This window comes from Tripterygium wilfordii, chromosome 7 (genome assembly GCF_013401445.1).
Source record: "Tripterygium wilfordii isolate XIE 37 chromosome 7, ASM1340144v1, whole genome shotgun sequence".
NCBI lineage: Eukaryota > Viridiplantae > Streptophyta > Magnoliopsida > Celastrales > Celastraceae > Tripterygium > Tripterygium wilfordii.
Genome location: NC_052238.1, coordinates 2799868 through 2815102, shown reverse-complemented (window position 1 = coordinate 2815102; position 15235 = coordinate 2799868). Strand labels below are relative to the sequence as shown.

The following is a 15235-nucleotide window of genomic DNA, read 5'->3' as shown; positions in this document are numbered from 1 at the left end:
GTTACTTATGCATATGCATAGGGAGTGTGCTATCAACACTTATTATTCCACATCGGATTGACATAACTCAACCAAATGACATATAAGTAACGAAGGCAAACAACTCTCAGACAACAAACGTCTAGAAATGGTTAAAAATGAATAATGCATTTTTATTTCTAATACATTTATTAGATACCATTTTCTGTTTTCTTTGAATTCATAGGTTTGATTATTTCACCAGCAAATATGAGAAAGTTATGAATTAATTTTCCTTAATATATCTACCTAAATCAATGCTAATCAATCTTGACCATTAATTGATGTAAGTGTAAGGGCCCGTAAAAACAAGAACTTTATTGAACAAAAAAACAATTTTCCAAAGCCCTTCAATGTTAGTCAAAGCTTATCATATTAATATAGGAGGCCTGTATATGCTTGAGACTCCATGAAAACATACATAAACTCTACAAATTTATTGGGTTTCTTCTCGTCTTGTTGGTCTGGTTTTCATGGGAATTAAAAAGGTGAAGCAAAACAGAGCTCTGGCATCTGGGGCACTTGGGATCTACCTCGGACAACATGACATATATTAGACACCGACGACATCCCACCAACACCATTGAACTTGCCTCTTCCGGGCAGCTGCTCAAGTGGTTCACTGCATCTTCCATCTCCGACGCCAAACACGAGCTCTCCGGTGACGTTCTCCACGAAGAAGCCTTGATCTCGTTTGTTGACTGATCAATTTCTTGGTTAAGAACAAGCGGCGGGGACAGGTTCAGCTTCAAATCAAGCTCTGGACTATTGTTGCCTCTTCCACCACTACTCATCTTTAGTTACTTGTAACAGTTCGATACAGAGTATGAAAAGAAAAACTAAGTAGAGGATATGATGATTGATTTCTTCAAATAGATCAGAGAAACTTGAGTGAAAACCACAAAGATGTGTGTGAAAGTTGAAGAGGCAATATTATTATAAGACTGTTACCTCTATGAGCTATCGATGGTATATATAAACAGAGGCATTACATGCATGTGCGTGTAGTGATTCTTTGAGAGGGATGAGGTGGGGTTTTCTAGAAAGCTAATTTATTGTTATTTTGGAATGTCTCAAAACTAGTATCACATTTCTTCATTAATTAATAATTTTATTATTGTATTTTAAAATTATCCTTATTACTTTAATTATCCTAATTTCAAGAGAAAAAAGTATCACCATAAATAAAGGTAAATTTGGAATAACATGGTTATTTTGTGTAGTTGAATTACATTAAATGATATCCCCTTAAAAATTGGATTTTCAAAGGAGCACAAACAAATTGGGACAGATGGAGTATATCCTGATCTCATTAATTGTTTGTGGAATTTTCTTTGGAGATTTAAGAACTAAACTAATTGAAAAGGACGTGGATATTTCTTATTCCCATGGATGTATTGTGGGGTAATCAACTTTATAGGAGCATTTGACCATATATGCTCCTCAAGCAAATAAACTTGACTTTTTCCCTTTTGGGTAGGCAAAAGTTAATATGAATCACTCATTCTTTTCATGTACATGGTTGTTTTGTTGATAAGCCACCATCACATGCATATTTTTCATTGAAAACTTGCTTCAATGTATACCCACTTTGTTTGACTTGTCCAGTTATTTCTGTTGTAGCCTTCATTTCAAATAGACTCTGTTCAATGAAAGAGGCCATATATTAATCACTTGGTTTGACCAAATACTATAATTAATATTCTTTGGAACTATTTCTAACCTTCAAGTTTCAATCTTATCCACCCTTGCAATCCAACATCAAGTGATGCATACATACATATATTACATTTGGGGCCACAAGTCACTGTTCAAGGCGGCTTTAGTGAACCTCTGGATTTGCTTTGATCCTCCCCATAAAGGAAGTAACAAAACCAGTAAAGACATGGTGATAAAAAGTACAGACACAAGCTTGCGATTAACTGTGTTAGTTGACAACACCCCCAACAAAGATTTTGGCATCTGTTCATAATTTAGATTTTTAGACTTCCCGCTGCGAATTTTTTCCAAATCGTGTGAACGGCCACTTTTAAGTTTTATCTTTCTCAATTTGATTCTCCGGTTAGCTGTGCCTTGCGAAGTATGCGTCCGCGACAAAGTTGCTTGTGCTGGCTGTCGGGAAATTCTCTCATCCTCAGGCTTAGTAGTAACCACTGTGTGGTGGAGCTTGGGAGTGGCTGAAAATAAGATTTCATCCAGCTCAACAATATCATCTTTCAGTATGTCGGCGTAAAAATCTTCATCATCAGATTCCTAAAGTTCAAGAACTAGATGCATCAGAATCATAAGAAAAGTAGCATTTCATCTGGCACTTTAGACTTGCATCAGACCATGTACGTGTAAGAGAGAGAGAATGCAGAATTTATATAGAAAACATGTGACAGAACACAATTAGATGCAAGGTAAAAAAAATTAGGTAACCCAAACCTTTTGGCGGCTAGAAGATTCCGCCAGAGTCACCTCATTTGATAGCTTCTGTTCAGATTCAGATGCTGAATCAAATTGCTCGATGGAATGAGAGTCGTAGCTACTACTACTACACTTCCTTGAACAGGATTCCCCTGCTTTATCAACTTCTGTCACTCCAGTCTGGTCAAATGCAGCATCAGCATCCACGAAAGTAAGATTACTGTTACATGTGGCCGGCAAATGTCCTTGACTTGGAGAAGCATTGTTTGAATTGTCAGTCAGATGGAAGTCATTGTTCCTACGGAGGCGGCAAACAACCAAAGAATCCTGCATATTGGTGTAGCAGAACGCAGCAAATACTTCATTAACTTCCTCTAAAAATAGTAAGTGTATCAAACCGACAAACCCTGTTAATAGTTATTTGATAAAATGATAGTCACTCAAGGAATTAGTATTGTTAAATCTGGAAATTATACAAAAAGAAAAAGAAAAACAATTTTAATTGCCTATCTCGGTGAAAAGCTATGGACTCCCACCACTATAGATAGCACTATTCAACATTACAACCTATATTCCTATTTAATATCCATCCACGACACTGTTTTTTCATGCGAACAACCATTTTAGCATCAGTGACAATAAGAATTACTCTTTCCATCCAAGCAAATCTCACTTCTGCAATCAATAAAGAAATCTTTGTCACTGAATAGGGGAAAATGAGAGAGAGGAATCCAACCAAATCTCACTTGTAATATAGTTTTGCCGAATGAAAACCAATAAAACAATCCAGCTGGTAACAGCGCGTATTAGTGAACTACCTGAGGTTTCCCATTCATGCAATACTCATGCATGATCCATTCTGTCCTTTCTCCTTTTGGTGCGCGCCCTATATGAAACACAAGAGTCCTCTTCGTGCCAATCACAAGCGAACCTGACTTCACATTCCGCTCCTTCCCTGTAGCTTTCCAATAACCAAGCTCTGTTGCCCTCTTACTTTGTGAGCCATTTGGGTATTTTCTCCCTCGTGCATTAAAAAAGAACCACTCATTGTCTGATTGAATGATGGATTTGGCTGCTTAAAAAGAATCCAGCACTAATCAGTTTGCCAAACCAGGTAAAAATAAGCAGTTGATATGAAGAAAAATAAAAGCCCCCACACCAGCACAACACACACAGAGAGGACGTGCGGGGGAGGGCTATCAACCTTAACAATATTAATGGCAGGCAGGAAAAAGGAAAAGCACGGGGAATTAAAATCCCATGCTTGGTAGATTTTTTAATGGGGTGCCTCAACTCCCTTCATTCCCCTTCCCTCCATCAAATTCCCACCAATTGTCGGATAGTTCTTAAGACTTCAACATTCTCAACTTTATTCCCTAAAATGCTACTCAATAAAATTAAGAAAATGTTATGTATAAGAATGCATTGTAAGTATTGGGTTGCCTTCCCATTATGAAAGCTCCTTCCAAGCAAGGGGGTTTAAATTATTTCCCACCCCATCCCTTACCTTGCCTAAAGTCCTCAGAGATCTTCATTTCACATAAACTTGGAAGAAATTTTTATAGAAGGAACTTAACACAATTTTCTTGGAAAGAGAGAATCAGAAAAAAGAGAGAAAGAAAAAGGTGTTGGATGTGGGTTATTCATCAGTTCTTTATATTTGAAGTAACTAGTGATTTTATTAGGTTTTTTGTGTTTTTTTTTAAAAAATTGTCTATTATAACTAACATCATAGAATTCTCAGCTGGATTCATTAGGGTTTATCCTATTGGAATTATATAGTCTTCTTATAAGGGCCAAACCTGGCGCAGTATAAAAATAGTTTCATGATCGCAACCAAGGTGTGAGATTCAAATTACAGAAAAATCAACCATGAATCATATCGCTGACAAATCCTCTTGATGGAGCTCGTCCACGGAACTTATCCTTACTAACCAGACAGATACGAATTCAAACAATTGTGCATAAAAACTTCCTTTCAGGAGCAAACAATTGTGCATAAGGCAATACCGGGCAACTATATATATATATATATATAGAAGACAATACCTGGCAAGTCCCAAGGTTCGAATCTGCAAATATCGATCTCGCAAATGACCTCCACACACTTCTCGTAGCCGTCGAGCTTCTTCTGGAGGTAAAACGAAATCAGTTCCACATCTGTCGGCGAAAACCTAAAGCCCGGGAAAATCGACGACGCAGCTATCGACATCTGCGTCTCCCTCGACACGCCCTCCATCATCTCCTCCCTTCTATCACTCTCCGCCCGCATTACTTGATGAGCGAGATTTGAAGCAGAAGGAGAACTGGTCGAAGGAGAATTAATTTCCTCCTTTTCCATCTTTCGGTTGCTTTGGGGAGGGAAAGTGCGATCCATTGAGTGATGTCGAGAGAAGGTAGCTTCAATTCTTGTGACTCTCTGCTTACTTGTTCGATCTGTCTAGGGTGCCTTGCTTTCGCTGGACATGGCTTTGTTTTGTCACCCACCTTTACTTTCGTCGCTTGCATTCTGTGCCTGCTGGGCTGCGTTGCAGGAGTGATGGGCACGTGAAGGCGGTTAGTAGGTGTCGCGCCGCCGTTGATTTGCATTTGGCTTTCTTCTTCAACAGCACCCGATGAGTCTACCTACGTGTCTCCATCAGAACTCTCCATCTATATATAACTAATATTATCGTTATTTAAAATTGTGTAACAGACAAGACGCCAAGCAAGCAAAAACAACAATCCGTTGGATTGCCAGGCAGGGTAGACCCGCCTCATGGGCCAGGCCGGGCCTGGTGGGGTGAATATCGCAGCCCAGTGAGTATAGACTATATGGGTCGAGTATAATACGGCTCGTTGATACTTGTCAACAGGCCAAGCCGTGTTGGGCTCACGAGACTCCGGCCTGTTTGCCATCTCTAATTATACAGTGATATAAATACATCAATCAAAAAAGACAAAATAAGGTACTTTAGGACCGTAAAGGAAAGCTCCATATGTCTTTATTGGTGACATTTCTAAATTCCAGTTTCACCCAACAACAAATACTGTATTTTACTGCATATATGTCTAGATTCAATTTCACTAATCACATATCATTCTACAGGTATACTACAGGTATACTCAGCATAAATGAATAGCATATATACTCAAGAGGGTAGCGTATTACTCTGTAGCAAACGGACCCTCAATTTTGAAAAAATCTAGAATCATCCGGGAGGAGAATAATGCAAACCACGACACTGGAGGCAGAGCAGCAGCGACTGCTCTCGGACCCCAAGCCCATGGCGCTTGCTCCTACTACCAGCAATGATATCCCGGAGGTGGATATGGGTGGCGATTCCTCAGCCCCGACTGTCCGAGTAACTGTCGTCCAGGCTTCCACCGTATTTTATGATACTCCCGCCACTCTAGGTTACTCTTGGCTCCATCTTTCATGATTGTGATCTTATTGATGTTCTGTTTTGCTTAGCCTGGTTTATAAGTATAGATTTTTTGAGTTGTTTGAGCTTTTGGAGTGGGGTAGTTTCAAAACGGATATTAGAACTTTCTGTTTATCCTTGTTTAGCTCTTTCAGAGCTTTGTTTGGTTAGTTGGAGCATATCGAATAGAAGTACTCTTACAAAATTGAATTACAAATGTTCTGTTGGATGAAAGCCAGAAACTTTCGTCTCTTCTCATTTCATCAATGACTGCCGCTACATGCCCTACTTTTGTATTTCTGCAATGCACCAGACACAGTTTCAATTTCGTTCTTTTTCAAGTCAGCTGGTTTTCTATTGTCTTTGTCTCAGACAATGAATTAAAGGGTAATTCTAAAGTTGCGTTGTATAGGAAGTTTCATTTTGCAGTAGCATTGGTGGTGAAATGGCTCTGGTTATTATATGTACAGACAAGGCAGAGAGACTATTGGCTGAAGCAGCAGGGCAGGGATCCCAGCTAGTTGTGTTTCCAGAAGCATTTGTGGGTGGTTATCCACGTGGGTCAAATTTTGGTGCTGCTATTGGCAACCGAACTGCAAAGGGTAGAGAGGAGTTTCGCAAGTATCATGCTGCAGCCATTGATGTACCTGGTATGTCTGGATTTCATATTTCTTCTTTTCGACTTGAGGGTAGTTATGGATTTTCTTTTCTCCGATATGAGTGCTTGTAAAGAGCACTAAACCTTCGAGTAAAGAGCACTAAACCTTCGAATTCTTCTGTATTATGCTCAAAACTTTCACAATATGGTTTTGTGGAGTACATACGCACGAGTGCAATGGTGCATACATATGTGTAATATAATCTTCTCTCTTCTCATAGGACATCTAATATGTATGGTTTAACTGAAATGCAGGTCCTGAGGTTGATCGATTAGCAGCAATGGCTGGAAAATATAAGGTATTTTTAGTGATCGGTGTGATAGAAAGGGAAGGATATACACTTTATTGTACAGTGCTGTTTTTTGATCCTCAAGGTCTTTACCTGGGAAAGCATAGAAAAATGATGCCAACAGCAGTGGAACGTATAATCTGGGGATTTGGAGATGGATCAACGATTCCAGTTTTTGAAACTCCAATTGGAAAAATAGGTGCTGCCATATGTTGGGAAAATAGAATGCCACTTTTAAGGACAGCAATGTACGCTAAAGGTCAGTTACTTCTACCGAGATCATAATCGAATCACCTAACATACTGTTTAACAAGTTTTTTCTGGAAAACTTATATGATTTTTCTCCTAGCTTTTTTGGCTTGTAAATATCGCTTGTTGCTCTTCTTCTCATCAGTCTATATGTCATTCTTTTTTTTTGCCCCATTTTGATCTACTTTGGTATTGCTGCTTAGAAGTAAGCTTTTAGAAGTAGTTTATAAAAGCTTCTTGTATAAGCTACTATAGGAAATGTATTGGGTTGCATTATATAGAAGAAAAAAATGATTTTTGAAAAAGAAGGTGGTCACCAAGATTCATTCAAGTGCTTGTGCCAGGGATGAGAACTATCTCTACCATTTCCATATAACTAATTTTAAGACTTCTTATCATCTTGATTAATGAAAGCTATCTTTTTTAGGTATTCAAATATATTGTGCACCAACCGCTGATTCCAGGGATGTGTGGCAAGCATCAATGACTCACATTGCTCTTGAGGGTGGATGTTTTGTATTGGGGGCCAACCAATTCTGTCAAAGAAAAGATTACCCACCTCCTCCAGAGTATGTATTTTCTGGCACAGAAGAAGACCTCACACCTGATTCTGTTGTCTGCGCTGGAGGCAGTGTGATTATATCTCCGTCAGGAACTGTATTAGCAGGACCTAATTTTGATGGGGAGGCACTGATCTCAGCTGATCTAGGTATGTCAACTTAAGTCTGCAATTTGAGTTGCTCCCATACTTCCATGTCATATTGTGTAGAATGTTCGGTGAGCCTGATTACTTTCTGTTTCCGTCTGAAGAAAAAGTGAGAGACATATTCTTTAGGTTGTCCGTCTAAAAGATTTTTTAAGGTGTGAACGTGTGAACAAAATGTCGGAATCTATAGTCTAAACCAAGTACTACTTCTGAGTTCTGCATGGAGACTCCGGATGCCGTAATTCTGGATGGATGTACTCGCTGTATCCTGATTTCTGAGACTCTTTCAGATCCAAAGTACTTGTATCCATTGTGTTTCTGTAGGCTTAACATTTCACAATCTAGAATTTATAAAATTCACGTAAGTTACTCCTTAGAGGTGGATTGATAAGTGGTTAGTGGTTTTAATCTTAATGAAAGATTACTTGTGAAATCAAGCAAGCTTTCTTAGCATTCTTGTATCTAAGCATAGGTTGCCATGTCTAGAAAAATTCCGTTGTGTTGTTTGATAGCCAGATTTCTAACTTTCTGATTATCTAATTATTCCCAGACCTTGGAGATATAGCTCGGGCAAAATTCGACTTTGATGTGGTTGGGCATTATGCGAAGCCTGAAGTGCTCAGCTTGACTGTGCGGGATCATCCAGCAAAGCCTGTTACTTTCACATCAACTTCTGAGGAAACTGAAACCAAGCACAAATAGATATATTCTTCTCCCGCTCGCTATTGAAGTTCAAGAAATAAAATGGCTGCTTCGGGATGGGAAGCATGTCTAAATTCATTTTCATTTCCATGGTCAATCATATGACCTCCATTATATGTATGGTATAAACAAGTGATTTGCGAAATATTTATTTCATCTCCTGCCTAGCAGACGCAATTTCCTGCCAGATATCAATCTCATATGTTAATATGTTCTGTTTTAATTGTTGAAATTGATGGATGATAGGAGTATGCTTCTGCCATGAAATTCTGATCCAGACCTTACACAGTATGACTGCTCTATATCGCCCAGTCATGATCCAGTATTTTCTTCCAAAAAATACCATGGTCATGCATGCATGTACTCTCTTCAACAAGTGCTGGATGTGGGCCAACCAAGCTTGCATATCATGCAGGAGGAAGAACTTTCCTTGCTATATTTCCAACATGTCAAACCAAAACCATTTAGACATTTATTAGTGTCTTGTTGTCAAATACAAGGACATAGAGGATAAGGTATTAGAATTGAAGTCTATGTAATCCCAACAGTTGACATGTCAAATGCATCATTTCATTCAACTGATGCATCATTTTTGGGCCCTCTCTCAGCTTCCAAGAACCTCAATAATTGCACCTTATTATTGAACCAATTTTCAGACTTTGAAATTCATTATTAGACTGATCATCTTATCATATGTTTTTTCAGAACAATCTACTTGCAAATGTGCTTAGAGGTCTGTTGCTATAGTGAATTTGCATTTCATCAGAATTCCACAGTTCTTCAGAGCAGACTAATTTTTGTTCTGCTTTCTAAGACAATGTACAGCAACTCCAGTTCTTGTAGCATGCTTTGTATAAATTATCTCAGATTCATACAGCTTGTATGACATTTTACGTACAATCTCGCCTTCAAAACCTCATAATCAATTAAATAAAAACAAGTGAGTGGAAAGATTGAACATCTCAAGGGAAATGCAAGGAAAGCGCATTAGCCACAACACAAGAAGAAAACTGGCAAAAAAGCTTCTAATGTCCTGAACTTCTCGTTGAACTCCGACGCTCATCTTCTGTTCCCACCATCATATTGATTCTATGTTTCAACTATCCCCCAGCAGCACTGGTGAGTTCTCCGAAACTGGACTGCCAGACTCTTCCATAACCAACAATTGACCCCACTGTCGGGTTGGACTAGCAAAGCTTTGCATTGATGCTGCTGCATTAGGACCTGATAATATGTGATCTCTAAGACTCTGGACAGACTTATATCTCTTAATTTCTTCTTCATAATCCAGCGCATGTGAATGTGAAACCATCTCAGATAACCTTTCTTGATCAACTCTGTCTGAATTTTCCTGACTTCCAGTTATGAAGTCCCAATCAATGCCATTTAATGAAATTCCTCCCCACTTTGTGTTTTCTTTGACAGACAGACTTCCCTTGGTTTCTTTATTTACTGAAATCCTCTTTGTATCATCTCCAGCATCTCCGTCGCCAGTATAACTCCACTTGTAGCTCCTACAGTTGTTGTCCATGCTCAATTCTATGGAATGAAGATCACTGTCCCCCGAATCATCTCTTTCATGGTTTTCAAAGTTGGCCATTCTAACTTCATCTTCCTCTTTATCTGCATTCTGATAAGCTCCAAACTGAACTTTCTTCAAATAAGCCTCAAGCTCCTTAATTCGTTCAAAACTTGGAGAACCATTACCATTCTCTTCGACTATTTTGGTTCTCAAGTAATCCTCAAGTTCATTTTTTAGATTGTCTACAGCTGCACTTTTCTCCTCAAAATGATATTTAGCCTCAGAAAGTTTCATTTGGACTCTTTCTTCACGCAGTACATCGGCTAACTGAAGCATTTCCCTCTCTTTTTCGACTTCCTCCCGAGCTTTTGCAGATTCTCTCTTCAGTTGTTCTACCTCAGCTCTATCTTCTCCAATACCTCCCGCTAACTCATCACATATTTGCTCCAATATCTCTTTTGCCCTCTTCTCGCTCTCTAGCTCTTTGATTGCCTTGGACAGAGATGCCTTCGTATCTACCAGTTCTTTCCCAAGCTTCTTGTTCAATCTCTCTGTCTGTAATCTTAGTTTCTTTTCTACTTCAAGTTGTGCTGCTATAGATGCAATGCCATTGCGAATCTTGTATCGCTCCTTGATTTTCCATTGCGCCTTTTCTTCTGCAAAACGCTGCACAAGTTCCTCAGCCTCATTGTGGTAAGATCTTTGTTCTTTTATCAATAGATCAACTTGGCTGCGGGCTCGGCCAATTTCAGCACGCAGGGCTGCTACAAGAGATTTACCTGCTGACTGATGCTCTTCAAGACCCCAGATATGATTCAGAACTTTAAGAAGCTCCCTAGATGTCTTTAGGCCGTTACTAACATCCTTCAGGCGGGTCTTAATCCCAACGATGCAGCCATTGTGCGATTTGTGTTTGGAATGAGTTTCAATCTGCATTTTGCAGGATGAGATCAGTTTTCTTCACACTACCACAACAAAATCCCTGTGGTCCAACTTACTTTCCAAGAAAAGTTATTCCAAAAATAAAATGAAACAAAACTATTATCTATGGAAAAAGCTCTCGTCACACATCGCTATCTACATAAGAACATACCAAACATAGAGAAAAATCTGTGCTGTTAGATTGTCAATATCAAAATCTAGGTTTGTAAGCAAATCCCCTGTCCTTACCTTGTGGGGGTTAAGGCACGCAAAATACACATTGAAAAATTTGGCCCCAGAGTTCTCAGTTTGGACATTGGACAGCTTAGGCCATGTTTGATACAGATTGAAGGGGACATTTTTAAACAGAAACTTTCAGGAACAAACATTAAAATATGCACAGGGAGACTGCTTACTGTTTCATCCAAACAAGCAAAACATTCTACAAGCATCAAGCTTTGTTTGAAAAAAAAGACCCAAACACCCACTCAACAATCAGTCACCACTACTTACCTCCATCAAACTGGTATTGCTGAAAGAGTCCCCACCTTCAAACTTATAGTCAGTCATCTGAAGTTTCTTAGTAACAATTGATGTTCTTTTCTTATGAACCTGGCATCTGGATCGATCCATTCTCTGCATAGACCATATATCAAACACTTCAAGATCAGTGTAAAAGTACAATACTTTATTGAACACCTACTTTTTCAGTATCCAATTTCAAAATATAAATGCAACGAAGAAAAAAAAAGGAAAATAACGAAAACCCACCTCCGAATCAGGACTATAAGACGGATCTGACAAATGTGGTGGCAGTTTTTCTTTGTTTTTCAACTCAATCTTCTCCAAATCTTTTTTTGGTGAAGGGATTTTATTGATCTCCCACAAAGTGGCAGCGAGTTTTCTTGCAGAAACAGGGACTTCCTTGCCTTGAGAGGGTGTGAATTCAACGTTTGGCATCTCGAAAGAAGGTGACTGTGCGCTTGTCTTCCAAGTTGGGACTGGAGTGCTAGAACCACCTTTTAATCCAACAAGAATTGCACGCTTGATTCTGTATCTTTTAACAATTGAGGATGATGAAGATGAAGAACAACCTCTCTTTCGAATCTTTGAATGCCCTCTATGTTGTTTGCCTTCCATCTGTAAATCCTCACTGAATTTTGAAGATTCCTGAAAATCTCCTTAGTTTATACCCATTGCTAATACTCCGCATCAAAACCCCAACAATTAATTGGATTTTGCAGGATTTGCAGTAAATAGAATGAGAGATTGAGAGGATGAGGGTTTGGGGTCCAAAGTTCACAGAAGTAAACAAAAAGATATGATGATCATTAGAGACTGACTGACTTTTAGCAGAGAGATCTTGGTGGTCCAATTTTGTGGTTTCAAGATTTGCTAAAATGATGCTGGGTGGTATTTGTTTCTTTGAGACTTGTTGCCTTGATTTCCTCAAAAGATAGAGAGTGACAGAATCAGAGATTCTTCTTCTGGGTTCACCCAGCAGTCTAAAAAATAAAGAAGGCAAGGCAAAATCTAAAATAGAAGTGGAAAGCAAGGGCAAGTCCAACTGTCAAGGAGAGTAAGAAACTGTTGAAGATTTGAGATTTCTCTACCCTCCTCTTGATTCAGAAATCTTGAAAATAAAAAAGGGCAGTGAATAAGAATAAGAATAATACGGGGGACTAATACAGACATTATAATGAGTTGAGTTTTATTGAAGGACGAGAAAGAGGTCGTGGCGTACACTTGAGCAGAAATGCACTCAGTCAGGGACTTGCATGTGTAAAATCAATCTTGACGACTAGGTTCTGTGTATTATTCTGCTCTTTAATTTGTCTGAACTTGAATGTTCTTATTAGCACATCCACCCTTATCCTCCAATTTTATTTATTTAATCACCCGTCATATTGCATTGATGCCGATTCTTCAAATGATTTTTTCGAGATTGGAACTTGGAATTTGAACCATGAAAAGTAAATGTAAGAGAATAGTAGGAGAGGAAAAGTAATAAGGGAGAAAATTAAGGGGGTTCAAGCAAATATGAGAAGTAAGAAAAAGTATGGGGCAATAATTGTGGGGGGCTATGATCTTAAAAATAGTGAGAGTGCAGCCCACACACAGAAAGTGAGTAAAATCAATCAATCACGCCAAACGAAGATAAATTTTTGGAGGGTCAGGTCTGGTTAACAAGCCACGAGGTGGGGCCTCAAATAACGGCTCTTTATTTTTGGACCGATTCGTCGTATTTTTGTAGCTGTATTTAATGAATCGATACATAATAATATTCAGATAATTTAATAGGGGAAAATGACACATGCATACTCCATCACAGTCTCCTGCATGGTCCCATGTTCGGCACCAAGTACAGATCCCTGGGTCTCTGTTAGGATATTGATGAGCAACATTGGGTCAAAAATACCAGCTAGACTCACGACTAAAATTAGTTATGTTCATATAACAAACCTTGGGATTAGTACAATAACATATAGCAGTGTAGGGTCACCGGCGGAGCAACAATAAGATTGGATTCTTGAATAAACATGATAGATCATGAGTCGATCTGGTTTTGGTCTAATTTTTCAGAAGTCCTGACTGGAAAAGAAAAAATACGGTAGAATATCTTCACATGTAGATAATCATTGTTAGTTGAGTAGCTGTAGAGTATCAGAAAATAGAGAGAAATTTATTAACCTGCATATAGAATTGTGGCAAAGGTGGCTAATGATTCAGCCACGTCCACAGTTCGCTTAAAGAAAGTAATTGGTCGCTATAATAATAATGATTGTCTACCTTTTCTTCTTCTTCAAATCATTGGAGGAGAATGTGCAAATGTAGGCAAAGCAAGACGTGTTAATTAGTAATTGGCCGGTCAACAGGTTATATATATATAATTCTTGACTAAATCAATTACTTGACGTGCTTCGTAGTCTACCGATGGATTACAACAGGGAATGGGAATCCATGTCAGTAATCAAAATCTTTGTATGCTAAACCAACTAACGTGTATGGCTCATGTGCCATTCGCTTTATTCTAAAGCTTACAGCCAATTACCTGTGGAGGATTATGCATATTCTAAATGAAAGTGTATATATATATACACATTATACATTATATTAATCATGATGAGTAGGAGAAGGGAGTACATATTGTTCATCACAATGAGGAATAATTAATTACTTTGAAGAGTACAAGAGAAAAGTTCAAAAAAGAAAAGAAGATAATATACTTTAGGTTATAGATTATGAAAAGATAGTAATTCACAAGTAATCCTCAGTCCTTCCCTTCAACCCAATTTATCCGAAAGTAAGGCACAGGAACAGGCCCAAGAGTGCCATGTGATCACCCATAACCTGTAACGATACACGGCAGTAAGGAGGATCACATGGTGAACATTGATTAATATATTTACGATTAGTATATAAGTTTGAAATATACGAGCATCAACGGTCCCATGGTCTAGTGGTCAGGACATTGGACTCTGAATCCAGTAACCCGAGTTCAAATCTCGGTGGGACCTTTTTTTTCTATTGATTTGTTCTTTTTTTATGGGCCTTTTTTTTTGTCCCAGTGAGCACCGCAAGGCCAAATATATTTTTTGGGCCTTCTTTGATCAAGTAAACACAGCAAGCCCAATACATCGGGAGAACTGAGAACAAATGGATATCTCACACTCCCATTTGTGTGTGTGGATGTTATTTGGTAATCAAGCATGGATGGTGAACTTACCAAAACTGAGGAGTAGGGAAGTGAGCGAGTTCTTGTCCAACACTCTCAAAGAAGAGCCCTGTCAAGCTCTTTCCATCGATTGCTGGAATGCTTGACGGTGATAGCCTATTTGGCGGGATGCGCCTGTTTGGCGGCGGCAGATGACATGGAAAGCAGATGATAGAGAGGAAGTGCCCACGCCTACCACGGTTGATGATGCTGCTAATGTTGATGCCATTTTGTCTTTTTTTTTCCAATCGTTGTCCTCAAACTGAATCTAAGAGGATTCTGAGGCGCAATGAGTTCTGTTTGATGGTTAGAATTATTTGGAGATTCTGTGGAAGAGAAAGATTGCATCGTTCGTTTCTTATTCAATGATTCTGTGCCACGTGGTGTTGGCATGGATAGATTGGGGCTTCTCTGCCGATTCATAGTTTCATACCAGCTAAATCTTATCCTTCATCATCAATCATCACCACTCACGACTTACAAGGGCTATTTTTGGGATTACATGGTCTATATCTATGTACATTATATAGTATGTATCAATTGTACTCCAATTCGAAAGCCTTACAAAACAGACTAAAATCCTCTCCCTTGCGCGTTGTGGAAATTACAGGAATCGGTATTCAGATGGGTATAAAATTAAG

At 38.8% G+C, this 15235-nt stretch overlaps 4 protein-coding genes, 1 non-coding gene and 1 pseudogene across 5 annotated transcripts; 2 read left to right on the top strand and 4 right to left on the bottom strand.

Annotated features, from left to right (window-relative positions):
* Positions 1-305: 305 nt before the first annotated feature.
* LOC120002841 lies at positions 306-1053 on the bottom strand. The gene has a single exon (XM_038851684.1). It carries the CDS (start codon positions 810-812, stop codon positions 447-449), a length of 366 nt encoding a protein of 121 aa, XP_038707612.1. The 5' UTR covers positions 813-1053; the 3' UTR covers positions 306-446.
* Positions 1054-1672: 619 nt separating this feature from the next.
* Positions 1673-5048, bottom strand: LOC120001430 (NAC domain-containing protein 60-like). The gene is made up of 4 exons (XM_038849760.1): positions 4477-5048; positions 3246-3499; positions 2446-2754; positions 1673-2271 (listed from the first exon to the last, which is right to left on the bottom strand). Exons 1-4 carry the CDS (start codon positions 4802-4804, stop codon positions 1804-1806), a joined length of 1359 nt encoding a protein of 452 aa, XP_038705688.1. The 5' UTR covers positions 4805-5048; the 3' UTR covers positions 1673-1803.
* Positions 5049-5587: 539 nt separating this feature from the next.
* LOC120002126 (bifunctional nitrilase/nitrile hydratase NIT4A-like) lies at positions 5588-8655 on the top strand. Its single transcript, XM_038850729.1, has 5 exons — positions 5588-5823; positions 6302-6481; positions 6745-7038; positions 7456-7737; positions 8285-8655. Exons 1-5 carry the CDS (start codon positions 5637-5639, stop codon positions 8434-8436), a joined length of 1095 nt encoding a protein of 364 aa, XP_038706657.1. The 5' UTR covers positions 5588-5636; the 3' UTR covers positions 8437-8655.
* Positions 8656-9270: 615 nt separating this feature from the next.
* Positions 9271-12603, bottom strand: LOC120002125 (uncharacterized protein At5g41620-like). The gene is made up of 3 exons (XM_038850727.1): positions 11651-12603; positions 11393-11515; positions 9271-10888 (listed from the first exon to the last, which is right to left on the bottom strand). The coding sequence occupies exons 1-3, from the start codon at positions 12017-12019 to the stop codon at positions 9533-9535; spliced, it is 1848 nt and encodes a 615-aa protein (XP_038706655.1). The 5' UTR covers positions 12020-12603; the 3' UTR covers positions 9271-9532.
* A 1418-nt stretch (positions 12604-14021) lies between these two features.
* On the bottom strand, positions 14022-15117 carry LOC120002458 (annotated as a pseudogene).
* On the top strand, positions 14326-14397 carry TRNAQ-CUG. The gene has a single exon. It is a non-coding gene; the product is annotated as a tRNA-Gln (tRNA).
* Positions 15118-15235: the final 118 nt, after the last annotated feature.